The sequence below is a fragment of the Temnothorax curvispinosus genome, unplaced genomic scaffold (assembly GCF_003070985.1).
Source record: "Temnothorax curvispinosus isolate PA1 unplaced genomic scaffold, ASM307098v1 QBEX01000632.1, whole genome shotgun sequence".
NCBI classification, from domain to species: Eukaryota; Metazoa; Arthropoda; class Insecta; order Hymenoptera; family Formicidae; genus Temnothorax; species Temnothorax curvispinosus.
The window spans coordinates 67976-89667 of NW_020210412.1; the positions used below are offsets into that span (position 1 = coordinate 67976).

At 37.3% G+C, this 21692-nt stretch overlaps 4 protein-coding genes across 12 annotated transcripts in view; 1 reads left to right on the forward strand and 3 right to left on the reverse strand.

Moving 5' to 3' along the window:
• Window positions 1-3926, reverse strand: part of LOC112456440 — a 67403-nt gene extending 63477 nt beyond the window's left edge. The window contains exons 1-2 of one of the 8 annotated variants that reach the window (XM_025019009.1): window positions 3892-3926; window positions 331-1358 (exon numbers count right to left, since the gene is read on the reverse strand). The gene's annotated coding sequence lies outside the window, so the exon portion shown is untranslated. Of the gene's footprint in view, window positions 1-330; window positions 3865-3891 lie in introns of those variants that run through there. The other 7 variants (XM_025018972.1, XM_025018983.1, XM_025019001.1 and 4 more) reach the window with 7 other exon arrangements.
• A 3485-nt stretch (window positions 3927-7411) lies between these two features.
• On the forward strand, window positions 7412-8610 carry LOC112456389 (mitochondrial import inner membrane translocase subunit Tim17-B-like). The gene is made up of 2 exons (XM_025018896.1): window positions 7412-7520; window positions 7934-8610. The coding sequence occupies exon 2, from the start codon at window positions 7945-7947 to the stop codon at window positions 8434-8436; it is 492 nt and encodes a 163-aa protein (XP_024874664.1). The 5' UTR covers window positions 7412-7520; window positions 7934-7944; the 3' UTR covers window positions 8437-8610.
• A 186-nt stretch (window positions 8611-8796) lies between these two features.
• On the reverse strand, window positions 8797-9466 carry LOC112456400. Its single transcript, XM_025018902.1, has 2 exons — window positions 9176-9466; window positions 8797-9089 (listed from the first exon to the last, which is right to left on the reverse strand). Exons 1-2 carry the CDS (start codon window positions 9296-9298, stop codon window positions 8889-8891), a joined length of 324 nt encoding a protein of 107 aa, XP_024874670.1. The 5' UTR covers window positions 9299-9466; the 3' UTR covers window positions 8797-8888.
• A 3866-nt stretch (window positions 9467-13332) lies between these two features.
• LOC112456518 (homeobox protein Hox-B1a-like) overlaps window positions 13333-21692 on the reverse strand; it is an 11432-nt gene continuing 3072 nt past the window's right edge. For both annotated transcript variants that reach the window (XM_025019124.1, XM_025019117.1), the window contains one exon: window positions 13333-14295. In XM_025019124.1, coding sequence (XP_024874892.1) covers window positions 13811-14295 — 485 coding nt within the window. In that variant the 3' untranslated portion in view covers window positions 13333-13810. The remainder of the gene's footprint in view (window positions 14296-21692) is intronic.

A 21692-nucleotide genomic window follows, 5' to 3' on the forward strand; every position in this document is an offset into this window, starting at 1 on the left:
ATTTAGCCGTTATTGCGAATATTAGATGTCTGTATTTCTTCTCTCATTTTGTGATAACATTACTTTACTAAATAAAGCTTTTGCCATAATAAAAGTAAAATTAAAAAAGAAATTAGATAATTCTGTCCATTTTACTTGAAAGTAAATTTATTAATACCAAATTTATTAACAAAGAATATTCTACGTATAATAAAAATCATATACTAGACAAATTATTTGCGTCTATTGCGTATAGCAAAGTGAATTTCAAATAAGATTCATTGTGAAATAATTATAGGAGATATTTTGTGGATAGTATTTTCTTTATCAGTTTTTCAAACTAAGACGCACCTTTTGCTATTCCTCACGATGCTTTGCCGAATTGTTTCATCCTTCGACGGTACCGTTTGATACCGATTCGCACAGTTAATCTTGCACGATCCGGTACGATGTTCGCAAGCACCTGGCACGAAACGTAGACAATTGAAGCGATTTGAAGAGACACTCAGCCGCAGGTACCACCGCACGAAAGGTACCTTTGAGTTCCCCGTATTTTTTCCTCTTCCACACAATCGCACACACACGCACACACCAGCCAGCCTCGTCCTTCAGGAAACGGTACCGTGCCAGGGGCACAAGGTTGTACCGCCCACGGTACCGGATCTTTTCGAGGCTCTACTGCCGCAAATTTCTTTCCACGTTGTTGGGGTCACGTACATGCCACAAAAAGTATCAGGGAACGACGTCGATTCGAAATAATCTCCTGCGACGACATTAGCAAGAGGCGCGAGTCTTCCTTCGAATCGTGTCTCGAGGACATTGATATTCCGCGAGTGACGTTAACGATACGCGGTAATTTTCTTCGCCGAAGTCATGTCGCGAACGTAATCTCTCGTAATACGTAACTTAAACAGAAGTACGACGACGTTTCGTCCGGCACCATCGGACGCATGCCGAGATTCCCCTTGGAGACGGTTAAGTCAACAGATTCAAGCCTCGCGATCGACCGACTCCACTAGCCTCGCGGGTATCCATATCCCCGCAATCTCTCGTCATTCCACCCTTCTCTTCGATCTCTCTTCGACCTCGGGACGTTCTTCTTCTAGTTTTCCGTCGAGTTCGCCGGACCCGCGGTATCAGAATCATGCTTCCATCCTCCGCGTGTTTGTCGGTTTATTATTTCGTTTATTATTTCCCTTCCTCGGACACTCGGCAAGCGACTTGAACGAGTCCTAAGATCAGCTCTTGGACACATCTTTTGTCGGAGACAAATGTATGCCTCTCATGCTTTGGATGTCAGTTACGAGTCTTTGAATGTTTGCAGCGAAATATCAATACTCTTGACAACGGAACGAGCGAAACTGGAAGAGAGGTCGTAGCTGAAAGCAGAATCTTCCCGTTTGATCGCGCTCAATACTTGTCACATCGAAATCACTTTGTGGTTCACGCCGTCTTGCAACACTTTATTTTCACTCAATATTTTTATTTTATGTCATCACCTTTGTTTCCGAAAACAAGAGAAAATATCAGGATAAAACGTTAGAACTGCTTTTTTTTTTAATTAAAAGATTCAGCTTTACTTATTTAATCAACATTTTATCATTGAAAAAATAAATTGGAGGAACAATAAAGGAAAAGCAATGTAATATGTTGAAAAAAAGAAGTGAGAAAAATAAAGAGAAAAAATAAGTACGTGCCGATTGATTTCACCATTGCAGCATTGCAAAGAATGTTTTATTATTCGATGGCATTAAAAAGTACTCTGAGGAATCTCTTCGCCCATTACAGCTCGGAAATTTCTAATAAATTTCCTAGTTTTCTTTTCTTTATTGCAGCAACTCTGCAACGAGCTACGGTCCATGAATTACTGATGCGTTTGCATATCGACGTGCGCGAAACGCTAAAACGAAACGTGTATTTTTGGAAGCGCCTGCTATGCAGGGCAATGCTTGCAGAACTCTACACAATGGAATACTTAAAGTATGAGTCACCGCATAGCACTTCGCAAAAATACTACAACTAACCAAATTTCTGTTATACTTCCCGTGATGTACCTTTATTCTTGCGTTTCCATTTCGCGAAATATATCTAACGTTTAGCTCAGTTGTCTATAAGATAAACATCCCTCACGTAAATAATTAACGGATCAATAATTGTATTGAATTCTCTTACGTAATATGATTCTATATAATACACACATTCCTCGAGTTAAGAATAGAATTACGTGTAGATTGTCTTCCTCTATATTAGACTCGTAATAACAGCGAAATTAGAGTCAATTCGGTTTTCATCAACAGAAATATGCGGATATTCTTCTACGATGTGAAAATTTGCATTTCGACGTCGAATCTGAAAAGCTGGTGAAAGCAACTGTCACGGTTTCTGCATAACGAACAGCTGGCGAAACCTTTCTATCAGTTCCGGCTGTCGGGTTGAAAATAAACGTATATCCGCATTTCGACGGATGAAAAAGGGGGTGTCCGAAAGAGAAAAAGATCGACGGATATGTAAAGATGTCAATGCCTGATTGAATTATTTTACAATACAGCTATTTGTACGGATTATCACGACGTGTGTATCCTACGGTTATGCACTCACGCGTACATGTATTGATATGAATTACTACAGTAAAACGATGAAGTGCGCATATTAATCTCGAATAATTTTTTCACTGAAATTCTCACGTATATAATCCCTCATTTCTACAACATCCTATAAAAACGTAAAAAAACTTAGATTTTTTAAGTATTCTTAATATTTCGTAATATGGCGTTTAATAAAGGGAAGAAAGTGGGGACATTATTCATAATTTGCATTCTTTTTTCTCTTGTTTTCTATCTTAATGTTAGTGATTTATATTCATTTAAGTTAACCCGTAATTCTTTTCTCCTCTTCGCCCTTTCTGTATTTTCCTCGATCATTACTGTTCGCAAATTTCAGTGATCAACGTTCAGTCGTGGATTCTTTCTTCTAGAGATCACGCGAAGAAATAAGTAGATCTTCTATTTTCTCGCTCTATATTCTTCGCCGCATCGCTTCCCTTTCGGTGATATCCGCAATCTTCGCGACTCTTATAAGAAGACCCATATAGCCTTTTTCCCATTAAAAAAAAAAATTTTTTACGAAACAAGATTATTAACGTTGCACTTTATAAGATATTCGCACCTCGCTCTATATCTCTGTGGAAAAAACACAAATATGCCATTTTCACTTAAGATTCTCCGATTTTATAGATATTGCCGATGTTCTCTTTCTCTCTTTCTCTCTCTCTCTTTCGATTTCTCTCCCTCTCTCTCTCCTTCTTCTTCTTCTTCCTTCTCCCCCCTCTGCCCTATCTTTGCTTCCTTCGTCTTCTTTTAAATATCACCTCCCTTTCCACCCTACTTTTTCGCGCGTGTGTCTCTTTTACTTTCAAATATTACTCCCGCTCTAAATCTTACTCACTAGCCTCTTCTTGCAACCCTTCGTTATCACTTTCGATCTGTGCTTTTCGTTTCGTTATCTCAATATCATTCGCACGCATAAAAAACAGCACGGAAAAGCCCCTCAGGTTGCCCGGCGTCTCCTCTTGCTCCCTTTCTTCCGCGATTATCACCACCCCCGTCGTCGCGTCACCCAACACGGGTTTTATTTGCCGGCGGACGTGCCTGCCGTCCTCGCGGCGACGAGCGAGGCCGAGATGGAGACAGACAGCAGAGGAGAGGTGAGGCGAAGCAAGGCGGGGCGAGGTGAGGCGAGAAAGAAACGCGCACACGCGTACCTACACTTACATATTCGACAAGAACAGAGAGGGAGAGAAAGAGAGATATAATATATATGTATGTGTACGTTGTACGTGTGTGTGTGTATGTGTGTATATACAAGAGAGAGATTGAGAGAAGAGAGAGATTCACTCGCAGGAAATGTGCTTACGGCACGAAGTCGCGCGCTCCACTGAGCTATCAGCGGGCATGCGTCCGCGTAGTAACCGGTAGCCCGCTACGAGCTTTCCCTGTCGTTTTTCCAACCCCCGCGCGTCTTCACGGCGCGGCCACCTCTTCCGAGAACGGCCGCCACCACCGCCACCACCGTCACCGTCACCATCGCCACCACCTCCACCAGCAGCCAGCAGCACCACCACCGCCGGCGCCGATCGCCCCCGCGCGCGGCGCGCTTCGAACCCGTTCTCTCGCGCCCGCCGGAGCGTGCGCACGCGTTCACCTGCGTGCGGGATGCAACAGATGCACCGGACACAAATCCCCGTGACCCGGGGTGCGGTGCATGTATGCACAGTTACGGAACAGTCGCGCACGTACAGACCCATTACACAATCGAACGTAACGAAGAATAGAACAAAAAAAAAGGATAAAAGAGAAACGGGGGACATATATCGATTTATCGTGTTGGGTTATCTTTAGAAGATAGCGAACCGTTAGAAAATCGCTCCCTCGTCTCGTTCGTATTGTTGTGTGTTAGAATAACTTTGTTTCTGTCTTGGGGGATAACAACTCTCGTAACAGCTAGCGCAGCTAAACGTAGACAACCATTATGGTTTATCTTTCACATGCAGAAGTCTTTAATAATATTTGAAATTATTACGATATATATGTTCAAAAGTACGATATAAATTAAAATTCATTAGAGTGCATTGATTTCTCGTGTACTTTAGACAAAGCATAATTATACAATTTATTGTATATATAATGTAAATACTAAATAATATTGCAACACAAGCGTCATTATTTATTAAATATAACTTGTTCATCAATAACGATTTTGTTACCGAAAATCGTTATTGATGACCAGATGTTTCATAAATAATAAGGCCTTTGTCATAGTAACGTATTACTTATTGCAACAAATTGTATATAATTGCGTATTATAAATAAATAAATCATTATACATGGAATGCGTCAATTTCATTATTTTTTCATTACCTCTTTAGATATAAACCTAAACAGTAAAAAAACAAATTACAAAAGAAAGAACTTTATATCATATTATTATACATTATATCTATGCATATATGTATTTTCCGATCGTATACACTGAACAATTTCTCATTGACACACATCTTGTTAACCTTTTTGCTCTTTGGAAAATCGATGATGTGAGATGCAACAGTTGCGACGTCGTAATGTAGATGCATTGATTATAAGGTCATAATATACTGATGTAATCTACCTATAAATGGTTATAGTAAAGAAACAACACATAATACATGATGCATAATACAACCCTCTCTTAAAAACTAGGCCAACTTAAAGAGTATCCGCTTCTACATTACGCCTCGCATATATCAAGACAATGTTTTGTAATAGCTACAATATAAGGACTGGCAAATCTTAATATAATTTTATTCTTCATTATGTTGGCCCAAAATTCTGTTTTCACCTTTTTCCTATACAGCCTTCATTGAATAAAGAAAAAAAGTAATAAACCAATTTTTCAACTTGGTATTAAAGACTTAAATCAATTTATAACAATCAAATATATTTTCTTTGCACTTTAACATATAATTTAACTTCTCTTGAAGTCACAATTTATCGTTTTGTTCAAGAAAAGTCATTTGGCTAAAGAATCTGGCATTAAAAAATGATTTTTCTCAATTAAAGCAATGGCTGTGACTCAATCAGCTTCCATTAAAGATGCGACACATCAGTTTTCTTTTATTTATATAGCGTACATTTATAAGGGAATAAAGTGCCTGTAAACTTCACTCGAGAAGTTTCCGTATCAAATGGAAGATAGTTTTATTGTCAGTAACCTAATTTTACGACACAGTGCCTTATCGTAAACTACTTGATCGGTATGCGTGAATGCCTATATGATAATATCCCCCCTTCCTCCCCCTCGAATAGATAATCTATCCACTCGGATTTGACTCTGAAATTGAAATATGTCGATCACGCAAATTCCCATTGCATTTACCGTCAAGGATAATTAAAAGATATGGCTGATCGTCGGTAAAGTCGCAATAATAATCGTGTCGGATTTAGTCGATTTAGAAGCATGAAATACCTATTTCGGATTTATATGTTCCTAGCTTATACCAATGTAAAACATTAAAGTATCACAATTCTCATAAAGATGTTTTTTTAGATACAAAAATAATAGTTTTATGTAATTAATACAGAGATTTCTTGCATTGGTCATTTACATTAAACAGACTTATTAACGGTGATACAAAATATTATTTTTGATACTGAGAATGAAAAATGATATCGTTGCAATGAAACGATAAGTTGTATGTATGTACAAACCTGGCGATGATAATTAATCGATGTTTTGCTCCACGGTGTTTTGCTCCACGGTGAGAGAATAACAGCGAAAGCACGGTATAGGTATGTGGCGAAACTACGCGAATGTCGAACCCGGACACAGAGGCCTAGTTTACACCGATCACTTGATACGCGTATTAAATAGTAAATAACTAGTAAATAAGGCTGATTATTGGCTGATCAGTTCAAATATACTATTTGATACGCGTATCAAGAGATCGGTGTAAACTAGGCCAGAGAGACATATCGAAACCGTAGTCGTGATATATTGGCGTATAATAATGAACGCATGCCATGTTCGATGCGTTACACGGGTACAACGAACGACGAAAATTTATGAGAGAATTAGCACTTGAAATAATTTTCATACGTTTTATAACCTAACCTAACACTCGCAATAATTTTCGCGATCACGTACTATTCGCAGGCGCGAGGCACTTTGTGAAACACACTCCATGATTTCCAGCGCGAGAAATCATCTTTAGATTAACAAAAATCGCGAGGAATAGTGGAGCAACTCCGCGACCGGCCATGTATGTATACGTTTCGCGAGTTTTTGCTTGCGACTAGCCGTAGTTTAAAATCTATCGAGGCCTGACGAAGTTTGCGATTATCGATATATCGCAACGCGGTCGAAGCGGCAAGATAATCGCAATAAAAAAACTCAATAATTAATAACATAATATATATCAGTTTTAGGATTTATCATTATTTTAATGTTTTGTAGACATGTATATATCTACGATTTTTTATTTAAAACCTTCCATTATTGTCATTCGTGTTTGATCATTCAAGTGACAACTGTAAAAAAATTTTACGGTAAATAAGTATATTATATATCGTATCGTGAATATACATGGTTATTTATAAAACTTCTATATAATAATAAATCATGACTAATATATTGTGTTACAAACTAATTGTTTTTGAACATTTATGTCGACGGTCGAAAATTTTATATATCAGTAGTCGATAATATTCTTCATTTATCTCTGAAGTCTCTCATTGATATAATCATGAATATTCATCTATCGATAATTTTTCTTAGTATTTTGTTGCTGTTTATATCAAAATGTTATCATTATAATTAATTTTCATATGTGATGACATAGCGACAGCGATTTCAGAAGAAGAAATCTGTCGGCGCTACGGTACGCAGTCGGCAGTTTATTCGGAGTAACGAGGATGATATCTGTCCTTTCACATACTTAGCGGGCGAAGTGTCGTGTGTGTTTGAGGGCTTTTGCACCTCAATTAGACTTTAATCGTACGAATAGCACGGTAAATATCAAGATAAATTATTTTGTTCTTAAGAAAACGACTTGGTTTTGGTATCTAACGATATATCCGGAGATGTTACGCGTGCTTTAGCTTTAAAACGGTGAAACTCTGTTCTAACCTCACTTACCGCGTAATTTTTGCGATAACTTTCGTAATTGTCTTTTAGCAGAATGTATATAAGGGTACATTCTTGCATAATGCGTTATACGAAATTTTATTTTATACACGAATACCCAAAATATGAGTTTAATTCTTTTTTAAATTGATCTCTGAACTAATTAACATGGACTGTTTAAATACTTAATTAATTCGTGCTTCATCAAAGGCATATTAAATTATCCATATTAGTAAATCTATCTCTTATCTAAATTTTATTCTTTTAAGTAACTCTTTTGTTATGACTTATGTCACAGATATCTAAAATATGGAAGAATATGCACGAGAACCATGTCCCTGGCGAATAGTCGACGATTGCGGAGGTGCCTTTACGATGGGGGTCATAGGCGGGGCAATCTTTCAAAGCATCAAAGGCTTCCGTAATGCACCAAGTGGATGGAGGCAGCGTTTTACAGGCAGTGTCGTAGCGATTAGGCAACGAGCACCTATCATCGCTGGAAATTTTGCTGTATGGGGCGGAATGTTTTCCACAATTGATTGCACATTAGTCCACTTTAGAGGAGGAAAGGAAGATCCTTATAACTCTATCATCAGTGGTGCCGCAACTGGTGGAATTCTAGCGGCGAGAAACGGCCTACCAGCGATGGTAGGCAGTGCAATCATTGGCGGAGTGCTCTTGGCGCTGATAGAAGGTGTAGGAATTTGTTTCACACGTCTCTCTGCTGAACAATTCAAACCACCGTCACTGGTTGAAGATCCATCGCAACTTGGCCCATCGCAACAAGGCTATCCATCATAATGTTCAACCAAATCCTTTAGATTTATTTCAAGTTAGAACGAAATGTTCAAGTAACGATGCTTGATAGTGCTTTGCGTCATAGCATCGCTTGAACGTCTCCTTTTGCCAATGTTAAATTTATGCAGCATGGAAGTCTTAGACCTAAGATTGAATAATATTTTAGTTGTTTTCTTACTTATTGTTGTATTCCTTTAAACCCTCTAATTAGAATGCCAAATGCAATATTTTGTAAGGGTATGTCCTGTAAATACATATAAAATATAAGTAACAAGAATAAATGCACAGACAACGGTGTAATATCATAGTGCATTTTATTACAAAATATTTTATAAACTTTACATTCGTATAAAATTTATGAACTTTAAAGATTTAGTTTCTATTTTAATAGCATTAATATAGCGCGATCACAGTAACAAATCTAAATTTCTAGCATTTATTTAGGGCATATTAAATCATAGGTCATCATCTTCAGTTTCTTCTTCGAAATTATTTACGGATGGTGGAACAGATAAATCTAGCTGTTCTGTTAGATTTTTTGGATCATCTGCCGACTCAATTTTCACGCAATTGTTTTTCGTTGATGCATCAGGCAGTATTTCTCGTCCTGAATATTCTGACCCAAGTAGAGTGTTCCTCAAATGTAATCGTTCAACCTACAAAATTAATGCAAGTATTTTTCATGAAATTAAAGCATTTGGCTTGAATATCATCATTGTTTAATATTTAAATTTTTACAGACCTGTAAAGCAAGTATTTGTTTCTCAATCTTGGATAGTATGTCAGTCAGAAATTCCTTTTGGTTCATTAACCGCTCGCGATATTGCGCCATTTCGTGCGGAGAAATTCGTGCTTCCTTACTCATTGTTATAAATGTTTCTGCTGACTTTTCACATTTTATGTATCACGTTGCTAGTCAGCATTGTTTGACACAGTTACATACAAAACTATCCACTTTTTAATCGGAGCGAGCTACAGTCACTACATCTATAGACATGGAGCATGGAGCATGGAGCATTCAGTTATCCAGTATCCACATCCACTCCGAACTCAGAGAGAAGCCTGAGAGTAGTGAGAGTCGAGAGAGGCCATCCCGGCCAATCCCATAGGGCGCGTTCAGCAGACCACCAAGCCGCTGAGTAGCAGTCGAACGTGATTGGGCGCGTTCAGCAGACCAAGCCGCTTAGTAGCAGTCGAACGTGATTGGCTCTTACTTTTAGAACCAACCAATCAACGCACTGTGTTGATAAGACGAACTCAACAGTTGTGTCTGCTGAACGCGGCCATACACTACCGCCAGTACATTCATTTTCGAAATTGGTACTACGTAGCCACGTAGCCATTTTTCGACACTGCCGATAAAACATCATTTTGGTGCGCGTCCGTGCTATCATAACATACGTCCTTGTCCCTGCCTTGTCCCTGCCTACCCGAATCCCTACCTACCTACCTACCTACCTACCTATCCATATCCCTATACCTACCCGTATTGCAATCTATAGTCCTACGTCCTACCTATCCATTTTCCTATCTATTATACCTGCCCGGGTTATGATCTATTATATTTAAGATTTAATTAAGACCGCGACACGATTTATAAAGGATCTAACTTACTGGTTAATCCAGCGGGATATCTGAACGGGACACGATCACTTGGGGATATGAATGGTCGCGTTCAGCAGACCAAGCCACTCAGTAGCAGTCAAACGTGATTGGCTCTTACTTTTAGAACGAACCAATCAAAACAGTGTGTTGATAAGACGAACTCAACAGTTGTGCAACCGTTATTGTGTCTGCTGAACGCGCCCAATGGATGAAATTAAAAGATTAATAACGGGAAATTCATCGATATAAAAACCAACCGCGAAAACCGACCGCGAAAATACGAAGATGCGTAATTATGCATGTTGTTCATGCGGCACGTATCTTGAAAATATATCAAGTAAAATATACAAAATAAATGACGTGAGATCCGAAAAAAATTCCCGCACAATTGATATAATTATTATAATTGGATATTATAATAATAATAGTCTTACGCCGCGATACGTAAAAGTAATCTCGATATTATTCGTTGTTCAAAGTGCGAAAAGTACAGGTGTGGGAGCAGCAAGTAGCGTCCTCGCGACAATTGCTCTTACGAAATTCTCTCCGCTACGTTCGCTTCACTTGTCGCGTCTACCTGCGCGCGGGATGGTGGGAAGTCACGGCGCGGCGTCATGGGTGTCAAGCACGCGCGGATCGTATATGTAGTTTCGTTCGAAGTTTCTCCCACGTAATTCTTCCGTCGCCGTGTAATTAAGGAATATTATCGCGCCGCGTCGCGAGATTAATACTGGGAGTGCCGTGCTTTCAGTGTCGCGCGATCACAAGTGACGATATCGTCGATTTTCGTTCATGAACGTCGTCGTCGTCGCGTCGTTTAGTGAGTGCGACAATGGACCAACGGAGGAGGATCGAGGAGAGGAGGAGGGGGCCTGGGAGGCATCGGGCAACGGCGCGGCGGCGGAGCGACCGTGAGGTGAGTAGTTATTCCTTTATTATTTTTCTGTCCTGTCAGTCCTGTGGCGGATGGCAGATTCAACAATAGACGTACGTAGTATTAATATTTTCTTGCCCTTATATTTGCAATATATACTCCTGCACAAGCTATTTCGCCAAATCACAATCAAAACAAAAGTTATTTTTATATCTGTATAGCTTAAAATGCATTACCTAAATATTTGTATGATAATTTTATTACAGTTACGATAATATTGCTTTTAGACAAAAACGTTATTCAACAAGTTTGTTACAAGTTGTAACGTAACTACATTGTACTTATATAATTCTACTGAAATCAGATCTTTAGCAGAACTTATGGAGTAAAAATGTAAAGTATTATACTCTATAAAGCGACTCTTATTTTTTATACTGTAAGTAGGCGCCATCTAAAGTAGGTCTTGATAACATTCAACACGAGAAGAGAGAGAGAGAGAGAGAGAGAGAGAGAGAGAGAGAGAGAGAGAGGAGAAAGGGTCGGTAATACATTTCATAATAGACAGACGACGGTCTTAAATATAAGATCCATAGAGATATAAGAAATATCGACCATAGTTATTTTTACAACATGTATATTAAAATAATTATGTACAAAGTACAAATTAATAAAATTTTTTGCACTAAATTTGCAGATGGCAATATAAATAATAATATGAAAAATGTGTGTATTTCGAGAAAGCTCCATAAAAATTAAAAAAAAAAATTAATTTTAAAATTTCGAAAAAAATTAATTTTTATGTACATACATATATAATAGAGGGATATAAATAAAAGTAATTTTAGTTTTAGTACAATAATATTTTATTCTTTCTACAGAAGTCTACATGGTATTATAGACTAATGACATTTTATCGTAGTAGGAATGTCTTTATAGGTACGGAGCATTCAAATGGACCACCATGTAACTGACATAAATATATATGATTATGCTAATTTGTATACGTTAAACATGCGAATCTTCAACCCACTTGATAGTTTATTCGCAATCATGTTAGCCATTATTTTCATGAATTTTTGTCGATAAAAAGTTTGAAACCGAAATTTATTAACACTTCGTTCTCTCTGATGGATATTAATCCTAAAATTCAGTATATATGGGGATTTATAGGTGTTGTGATTAATTTTATTGGCCCATTATAGTTTGCGTAGAATATTATATTTACATATAAATACATGCACGTTGTTGGGCGAGAATTAGGTCTACAGTTATTAAATCATCACCGTTAGATAATTACTCGTAAAATTTTGTAATTATCAAGGATATTTCTGTCTACTGTTGTTAAATCATTCGTCAAGATAAATATTACATAGAAATTAGATCAATTTGGCGTTTTAAGATTGACTGTGACTTCAATCCTTAAATAATCAATAGAATAAACAATCATAAATCGTTTCATCATAAAGCTTTCTTTCGAATTAAAAATTAAATTGATGTACTATATGTCTTCTATTATAATTTCAATAGCGATATTTTACATATATTTTGACATTTAAGCTACGAAACATTCGTTTCGTATTCTTTAAGATTATTCATAATTATTTCATATAGTAAGATAAAATTAACTCTTCCAGTATATTGAATGAAAGTATAGATGTCTTAAAATATTTTTTTGTTAGGTATTATTCTTAATTTAGTTTCAAAATAAAGACGTGAGAAACATCTACTTCAGTAATTTAAACATATGTGTATTTGTAATTGCATTATTTAATTGATTATATATAGTATGTCGATGTAAATTTGCAAATTGTTTTTCTTAATAATATATATTTTAAACTGATTCATAAAAGAAGTAAATTATAAAATGGTTTCTTGAAGAAAATCATTAAATAATTTAATTTATTGATTATAAAATACTGGAAGGGTTAAGAAATAAGCGGATGACAAAATTCAATTGCTATCATCTTACTTTTAACATGAAAACGTGACGTGTTGACAGTTTAATATTATATAATTTCATTCATTTTGCATAACTGAATTAGAAACTTATTTACAATTGTACAGTGAATTAAAATTTCATATAGTCCAGAAGGCATCATAGAAAATTAAACGTTAAGCACGTTGTCGATGAAATAGACGTTTGAGAACAGTTTAAATTTAGAATGTAATCGTTATATTTATTAATGTAAATAGGGTAATACTCCGAAAAAGTTTTCTATAAAGAAATTAACTAGAAATATATAAATTCGCGCCATTATCAGCATTTACATTTACCTATAAATGTCGCTATATTAACTGAGATACATGGTAACCTTGAAAAGAATGTGTGGATTGTGAAAAAATAAAATTTAAACTTATACAATTTTACAAGGCGCTTTGGAAACTAATTGTAAGATAAATATATATATATATACGCGAAATAAATAATACGCAAAATTAATGTACAATCTGTCTTTAATGTACTAATTAAAAATAGTGAAAGTCAGGACGAAAAGACGATTCGGAATGCAACATTATAACATGAAACTGTATTAATATCTCTTTTGTGGCCGTAATTTTCCTTTGCCACTTCTGAATCCGGATGATTCGTACAATATAAACGGAATTAGAGCACAATCAATGTCATATTCTATAATTTAGAAACGGGAAGATAGATATGTCCCGTATATTCATATATCACATACCTCTACTTTCAGGATACAGAATGACATTACTTGTCTTAACTCCTTCATATTACATTTTTATGATACAGCCTGAAATAGTGAATTGAAAAGTGACTTGTGGCTGCAGTAATTCTCATGATTCTTATTAAACTTCTGGCTCCGATAAATCACCGAGCTCTAACAGTTCGTCGAATCATAGACCGTAGTGCCGTTCGTTACTGCAGCAAAAGTCGCGTCAATCCTTGGAAGATGGGGGTGATTCCCTACTGTTGTCGCTGGGGAAGCTGGTCAAGCCGAGACCGCCGATTTCGTGGCTGGACGAGCCCGTCGGGGAATTGCTGCTGCTCCTGGCACCGCTCAGAGGCGTCACGTTCGTGCTATCCGCCGGTATTAGGCCCTCCTTCATACGCTTCTTCTGCTTCATCCGCCTGTTCTGGAACCAGATCTTCACCTGCGTTTCGTTAAGCTGCAGCGCGGTAGCGATCTCGATGCGCCTCGCTCTCGTCAGGTACTTGTTGAAGTGAAACTCCTTCTCCAGTTCGGTGAGCTGTTTATTCGTGAAATTCGTGCGGCCTGTATTGTTGAAGCTGCCAGCGATACCGGCCAATGAACCGGCGATGCAGCTCACTGTTCCGCTGGCGGTGCTTCCGTACACGGACGAGCTTGATCCTGCGGCTGCGCTGCCACCGAACTCGATTACATTAGGATTTGATTTCGTCGCTGAAACAAATTCGTTGATTTTGCTTTAAATAGAATGTCTATGCTAAGTAATTATAATTATATAAGTATCATAGATGTTAGTAAACTGGTTGGCTAAGTTTTGCTGACATGTTCTTCAGTCGATTTATAATCAATTTTTTCTTAGCAAGAATTAAACGATTGAAAATTAAATATTTTATACATATATGTTTTATAATTTTAAACAAGTTTCAGTAATGTTAATAGATAATGTTCTTGTTTTCGTTTAATTTCAATTATATTCTATCACAGTGTAATCTAAAGTTTAGCTGCTGAAATATCCATGAAAAGATTTTTGTCAGTCAAATATCTGCTTCAAGAAGAAACTTGAACAATTTTTGGTAACTAACATATGTAAGATATAGAATTTTTAGTCAGGCGATTTATAATATTATAAGTTTGGAATACGCGACGCGAATAAACGCAATATTCTCATTGAACGAAAACGATCGTTCTATTTCTAATTCAGATGTAACTTTCTAATATAATAGAATACGTAACAGACGCGGGCGCAATATGTGTCGAATCAAGATCAAGTCAAATCCTTTAAGTGACAGTCGTTTGCTGGCCATAACAGCTGGTCACTATCCGGGGAGCAGTTTTAGGGAGATGACCTGTGCAAAGCTGAGAGAACGGTAGGGTTGAGCCCTAAATCTGGATCAAATTGCATCAGCTGTAGAACAAACATCCGTTACGTCGTTACGTGAAATTTTTGATTTTTCTGCTCTACCGATGTTCCAGGGATGATTAGTAATATTCAATCGGTTATTATCTTATAACGTCTTATAAGACAAATTTTTGGTTTGAAAGATAATGCAATTAAAATATTGAGGGGCAAAAGTGACGCGCTTCGACAGAAGGATGAGGATACATTATGAAAATTAGATTGTTATTTAGACTACGGTATGTAGCAGTCAATTTACTTAATGGCAGGGGGTGGACAAAACTGTCAAGCCACCGCCTTAAAGTCACGTCTTCCCTATTATGTACATTTTCCTTCAGTATCTTCAGCTTGGCCCTTCGATATTTTTATAATACATTTTTGTTTGATCTACTCTGGGAAGTTATAATATCCTAATGTTCTTCTTTATGCCTCTAAAAAATCATGCATCGTATATACAAAATATTTATATCCATTAAATGACCTTTGCAAATTTTCTAATATAATCGAAAAGATCAGTCACTTATACTGAGGTCCTGAATTTAGCTTGCGGCCATTAAGCTTACGCTTTTCCAAGCCGAATAATAAACTTGGACAAGTTCTATTAGGCGTGCCAGTGCCAGATACAATAAAATGTTCCTCGTTTCTGCGACTCATTCATCAATTTAGCACTTTAACGGAGGACCGACTACGGTGCAGTTGATTTTCTATACGAATCTTCTTTGGCAACAACGAAGGTGTTGCGTATCCGTACAACGTAGAAGAAGAATCTTTAAATTTTGATAAATTATAATCAATATATGCATGCAGAAAAGTAGATATAAATGAATAAGTAGATATAATAAAATTCGGTAAATAGAAAAAGGATTCGATGTAGATTTATATACTTTCAAAATAAATACGATATGCAAATGGAGATTGAATCTCCGTTACTAATACAAAGTATTATCGACAAGTTACGCTCGTGCATGTTACGCAGAAATTATATCGCGAGCACGCATCGAATATTCTTACGTCAGCGGCCTCCTTTACCCTAAGTTCAACGCTATATTGCATGTAGAAATTAATAGTCGCAATTTTTAATGCTGAGAAGCTTCGTGAATAAATTTGCTTCGTAATATAATATTGATAAAATGGGGAAGAGAAAAGGGTTGATACACAGGGAGTTTTTAATAACTGAGAGATATTGACCTTTAATTATCTTCCATAAGACATGTAGGTGCACTCTCAGAGCCACGTTTTATAACACTTTATATTGTTACTGCCGAATCTTTTGCAATCACGCGAGGGGCTGAATCGTGCAGTTACGGTGCGAATCGTCAAATAGATTTTTCAAGTAAAAGAATTTTTATTACGTAAATTATTTAATATTAGACGCAATTTAAACACACACTATGTGGCGAAACGGAGTTTTATGATTACAGCTGTAAAATGTCCTTTTGATAAGCCGTAAAAACATCGTTGTCTTTTAAACTGCGGATGACTGAATTATCACGAGACACGATGCACGTATTTATTTAGGAACTTAGGTGGGTGGCGTTGATGCGGATAATCCAGACATTATGTACAAATCAAATACAGCTGGATCCTGAATATTGGTACAACAGTCGTCTCTAAAAAAAAGTCACTACGAGCTTCGATTATAAAAATGGCTTGTAGACAGTTATTTGCATTTCACAGTTATTTTTGTTTCAGATACGCGTTTTATCCTAAATCCAGAAAATTCTGTGAATTGGGAAAAGCACCAGTGCGCCCGTATCTCTGTCCTCTCTGTAATATAATACACAAGCATCTTGTACTCTCCTGTGTTTACCATCACCTTTCCTTACGTCATGCCATCCCCACGGCTTTTAGCCTTTGAATAATATTTGAATTGCGTAATGTTCCTTGAAGGGAGAGACTATCGACGCATAAGAGCACGCATAAGTGCAGATGATCCCGCACGATCAAGGGATCGACTTCCCATAAGTAGCTGTCATTTTTTTTAAAACGTAAATCCAAAAACTCATGTATGATATCCTCGTATATGATGTGTTAAAATCATACTACTCGCCAAAGTTGTAATTCATGACGTCTCGATAATTAAAGAAACGCAATTAAATTTTCCAAGCCACCTGACCCGCCCAAAATTTTTCTCAGAGATAATATATCTAGCCGCAAGTTTATCGCAAGAACTGACAAAACGATTTCGTCGGCACAGTTCCTTTCATTCGCAACCCCCTGTCAGTCATTGTCATGCCCCGTCGGCCGCGTTGATTTCAGCATTATGATAGGTAATATCCTGAGTCACAGTCGCGTACGAAAAAGCAATGTTGTGTATCATAACGGCGCGGCGTACGTGTGGAAGGGCTGCGTGCAGCACGTTCGACATTCACACTCCGGGTTCCCCTGCGTTTACGTTCGTGTGTGTGTGTGTGTGCGTGTGTGCGTGCGTGCGTTCATGAGTATGCCCGAAGCATTTCCCGGTGAAATTAGGCTCAGCACGACACCTCGTGGGGGTCTTTGATAAGTTTCGCGCGCTTTCTTTGCAATAACCCACCCCGAGCTGTAGCACAGGTGCCGGTTGTTTTGGGGGTGAAGAGTTTCCTCATGGAGTTCTTCATTTAAATCGCGATTTTGATTCAATAAGTTTTAAAATCTTGTCATCATCCGCTCTATCTCTATTCATCTGTATAAATTAATCGCAAAACTTGATCGTTTTATCTTTTATTTAAACCTTCCTAAAATCAGAAGCTAAGTATATTGTTAATCTTTATGGGGATAACAGTATTATTAAGCCCAACCGAAAATCGTTAACAGCTCAACGTATGAAGAAGAGTATTAATCGAGTTCGTAATAGTAGCCTGCTTGCGGTTAAAAGTAACGTGTAAATACCGTCTACGGCAATTGAGCCGCGTGAAGGAAGATTACACAGCGAGCCGTCGACGGTGCGGCGCGGAAATGAAAATCACCGTGAGGCGAGACACGTGGACAGCGTCGGCGGCGGTTGTCGGAGTCCGGCCGAGCGGATCTGTCGGGCCGCGATCGGACAGGAATAAGCAGTGGTAGCCAGCGCTGCCGGCGCGTTGAAGGGGTGGCAGGGGGCAGGGGGGGAAACAGGGGGGACAGGGTCGGCCAGAGGAGGGTCAGTTGCGCTCTGCCAGGGTTGTGTTGCGGGATCCGGGGTTGCCGGGTTCGGCGGGTGGCAGCCCGGGTGGAAACACGCGAACGATCCTCTGATCCCCTCGCGAGATATCGGGCCACTCACTCACGCGTCCGCCGGCGACCCTTGCGGAGCGGCGCGCAACATGCCCAGCCAGTTGTTCGACTCTACCCACAATCTCTGCCCTCTCTCTTTCTCTCTTTCTTTGCTTTTCTCCCTCTTTCTCTTTCTTGCTCGACTTTCCTTCCTTTTTTTTCCTTCAATCATGCCCTCCTTCGAGTTTATCTCGCTTCCTTTCCCGTTTATCCAATGCGTCTCTCTATCTTCAGCCGCAGCTTTCTTCGTGCTCTTTTTCGGTTTCTTCGTATCCTTGTTCCTCTGTTCGTCGTCTTTCCTTCACTTTCTCCTTCTATCGTACGTTTTATTCCCTTCGCTATCGTCTTCTCGGTCTCTCCCAAGTTCAGGGCTGGCGTGCACGCCCGGCGACGCCCCGTTTTGTGGTTTAAGTCCCGCGGGATAACTTGATCAGAGAGATTTTCTGGAGATTTTCTTTATATTTTGTATAAGCGCACTTATTGCGTCTGCTAGGATAATCCGGACCTTGCTGGTCAGCGAATTATTGCGTTCGTGCGAGCGTAGTCACGAAGCATTTTTGTTTATCAATCGATAAGGCGGTACGTATATAGTACCTTGTTTATGCACAAGTAATATGTTCGTAAGGGAATCTCTCGTGACTGTAAAAATCTAACGTATATGAGACGTATATAAACAATATCTATGGTTTCCATGAAACTTAGTACCATAATATTTATAAGAATTCGATAAACTGTTACATGGAGTAACGTGTTGTGCTCGTATAAACGAACATGTCTCCATCATTTTGCTTTAATTAAAACGTAATATGTTATACGTTGCAATTTTTTTCTATATTTATTTTTTATGCATTACATAATCACGTATGTGTTTGATTACATCTAAGCGCATGAAGAGAACGTAAGGAAGTCGACAAGCTGATGGTGAGTTTTAGCCTCGCCGTAATGCCGCCCCTGTATATATTCGGTCAGGGCGTCGATAGCGACATGCATATTTTAAGTCAGCCTAAAAGGTGATAGTCTTCGAGGAAGCAGGGTAGCACCGAAAGTGGGAAGTAATCCATGAAGTGTGTTCCCGATAAATATTATTTATTTTGTATTTGCTATGAGCAAAGATATGCCTCTTCTTTATTTCGTCACTTTTTGCTGGCAGGAATATAAGAAAAATATTATTTATTTTTTAAATTTTAATTTTAAATAAAATGTTAAATTTAATATAAACTTTATACGAGCACAACAATAGTTTATTATCTAGTACAGATATGATTTTAATTTTAGCCAACGACAATTGAGTTTTAACGATTCTTTGCTGCAAAATTTTGAACGAACTACAATATTTAGTATTAAATTTATTTAAAATCTAATGCTATTGTTGGAGTAGTTTCATTTAATCTATACGAGATGCAAGATATGTTATAAAACACGTTTGAAAACACAGCTTATGTAACTATATCAACTTTATAATCGACAGGAGTAATTGCTGTGCTTACTGAGATTGAATGACAGTTATAAGAACTGCTGGTCACAATCATTAAAAGTTGACACTGTCTGACGACAGAAAAACATAACAAAGATAAAAACATTTCTATCTTTTATTGACAATATATGATATAGAAGATCATATTGTAATATTAAATATTACAAATATCACGATACTTGTGATTTTCTGTATTGGCTAAGGCATTACAACATATTGATAAGCCGAGGTTTTTGAATGAAATTCTCCATTTCTTACCATGACAAAGATATGGAATTATTACTGCTATGTTACGAGGGGACGTTGGTTTGTCTCGTTTTTCTCCGCGCGGTATTGCCAATCCCGCTATTGAGTATAGAGAGAAGAAATCGAGTTTAGTATGATAGATTGGGCGGGTTGACAGCATCACGACGGTCTTTCCGTCTCTCCTGTCTCGCTCCAATCTTGACTAAGGGTGGTCCGCACCGGGCGCGTCCCCATAGAGACCTTCTATTCTGGACCCTCTGAAGCATGTTATGGAAGCAGGGAGGGAAAAGGAGCGCTATTGTAAGTCCTCGGCCAACCAAAAAAGTTAACCAACCAAAATCTAGCGAAATCGCCCCACTGCTCTGCTCCGCCCATCTCGTTACTTCTTTCGAATTTTTTCGTCGTAACGTATTCGTTGCGTACTATGTCTTTTCAGTTCTCACCCAGCTCTAAATGTAACTGCGTTAAATTAATTGTATCTCATTTAAAAATTTCCATTTTTCCTAGTGATACTGAACGATTATTATTATACATATGTTTGATATACAATCTTATATATTTTATTGTTTATTTAAATACAAGTTCTATTATCTATCTTCTAAGTATCTTCACAACATAATATTTTGTATTGATATTATATTATTTATTATATTATACTATATTATAGGCAGTTATTATGAAAGAGTTTACAGAATATATTCTAAAAACTTTCAATTACACAAAATAATATAACTACTGTAAATATTATATTTATGACAATACCGTGATAAGAGATTTGTCGAAGAAAATTGACTTGTACAGTGTATTAAAAACATCAAGATGTAACAGCAGGAGTAAAAACGAGAGGGGTTAAACGAGGGTGACAAAGTTTCATTTCGGTTTGCATGCTTTGCTGCAATAAACGTCAGTCCCTTTAGCGCCTGCGATGGCGTTATTAATTCGATTATAATGAGCTATTAAGTGAAACGCTGGTAATTCCGACAAGCTCCATCCAACGACTAAGCTCACACTCACTCTCTGAGTTAGGAGATTGCGGGGAGCACCATGGCCGTTAAGCAAATTAGTGTGAAGTTAGGGGAACTGTTCCGGCCTTTTTAGGCATTATTTTCAATGAGCCACGCTACGTCACTTTCATGGTCATCAATTCGACGTTAACACAATACGTAGACATTTTTATGGTACGAGAGTTCGTTTGCTAAGACATTAATTATAAAAGTCATGATACGCACATATGCATGTATGCTATATATTATTATTTTTTTAATTAAGATGTCAAACTTCTCGTGAGCACATTTATTGATTAATTTTGAATTGATTTATATTTGTAACGAAATTATTCACACATCAATTTTTTGTAAATTATCTTATTTAAGTAATGGATGATAGAGCTAAATATATTAATTAAATTATCGTGATTCTATGCAATAGTGCTTACTAAAAAATAGATGATAAAAATACTCACATATTGCAATAAACAAGGAAATATGAATAAGTATATTTTCCTCATGATTAATACGTGGAAGTTTTATTTCAATACACATACACATATACTTATTTAGTAAATTTATTATCTTATCATTATTAAGAATTAATCTGATAAATTCGAGTATATAAGACAGTTTTATTTAATCACACATCTTATCATAAGATTAACAGATTAAGAATCTGTTAATGCTCTGCTTACTATTGTACAATATAAATGCAATTGTCTCATATATATATATATATATATATATATATATATATATATATATATATATA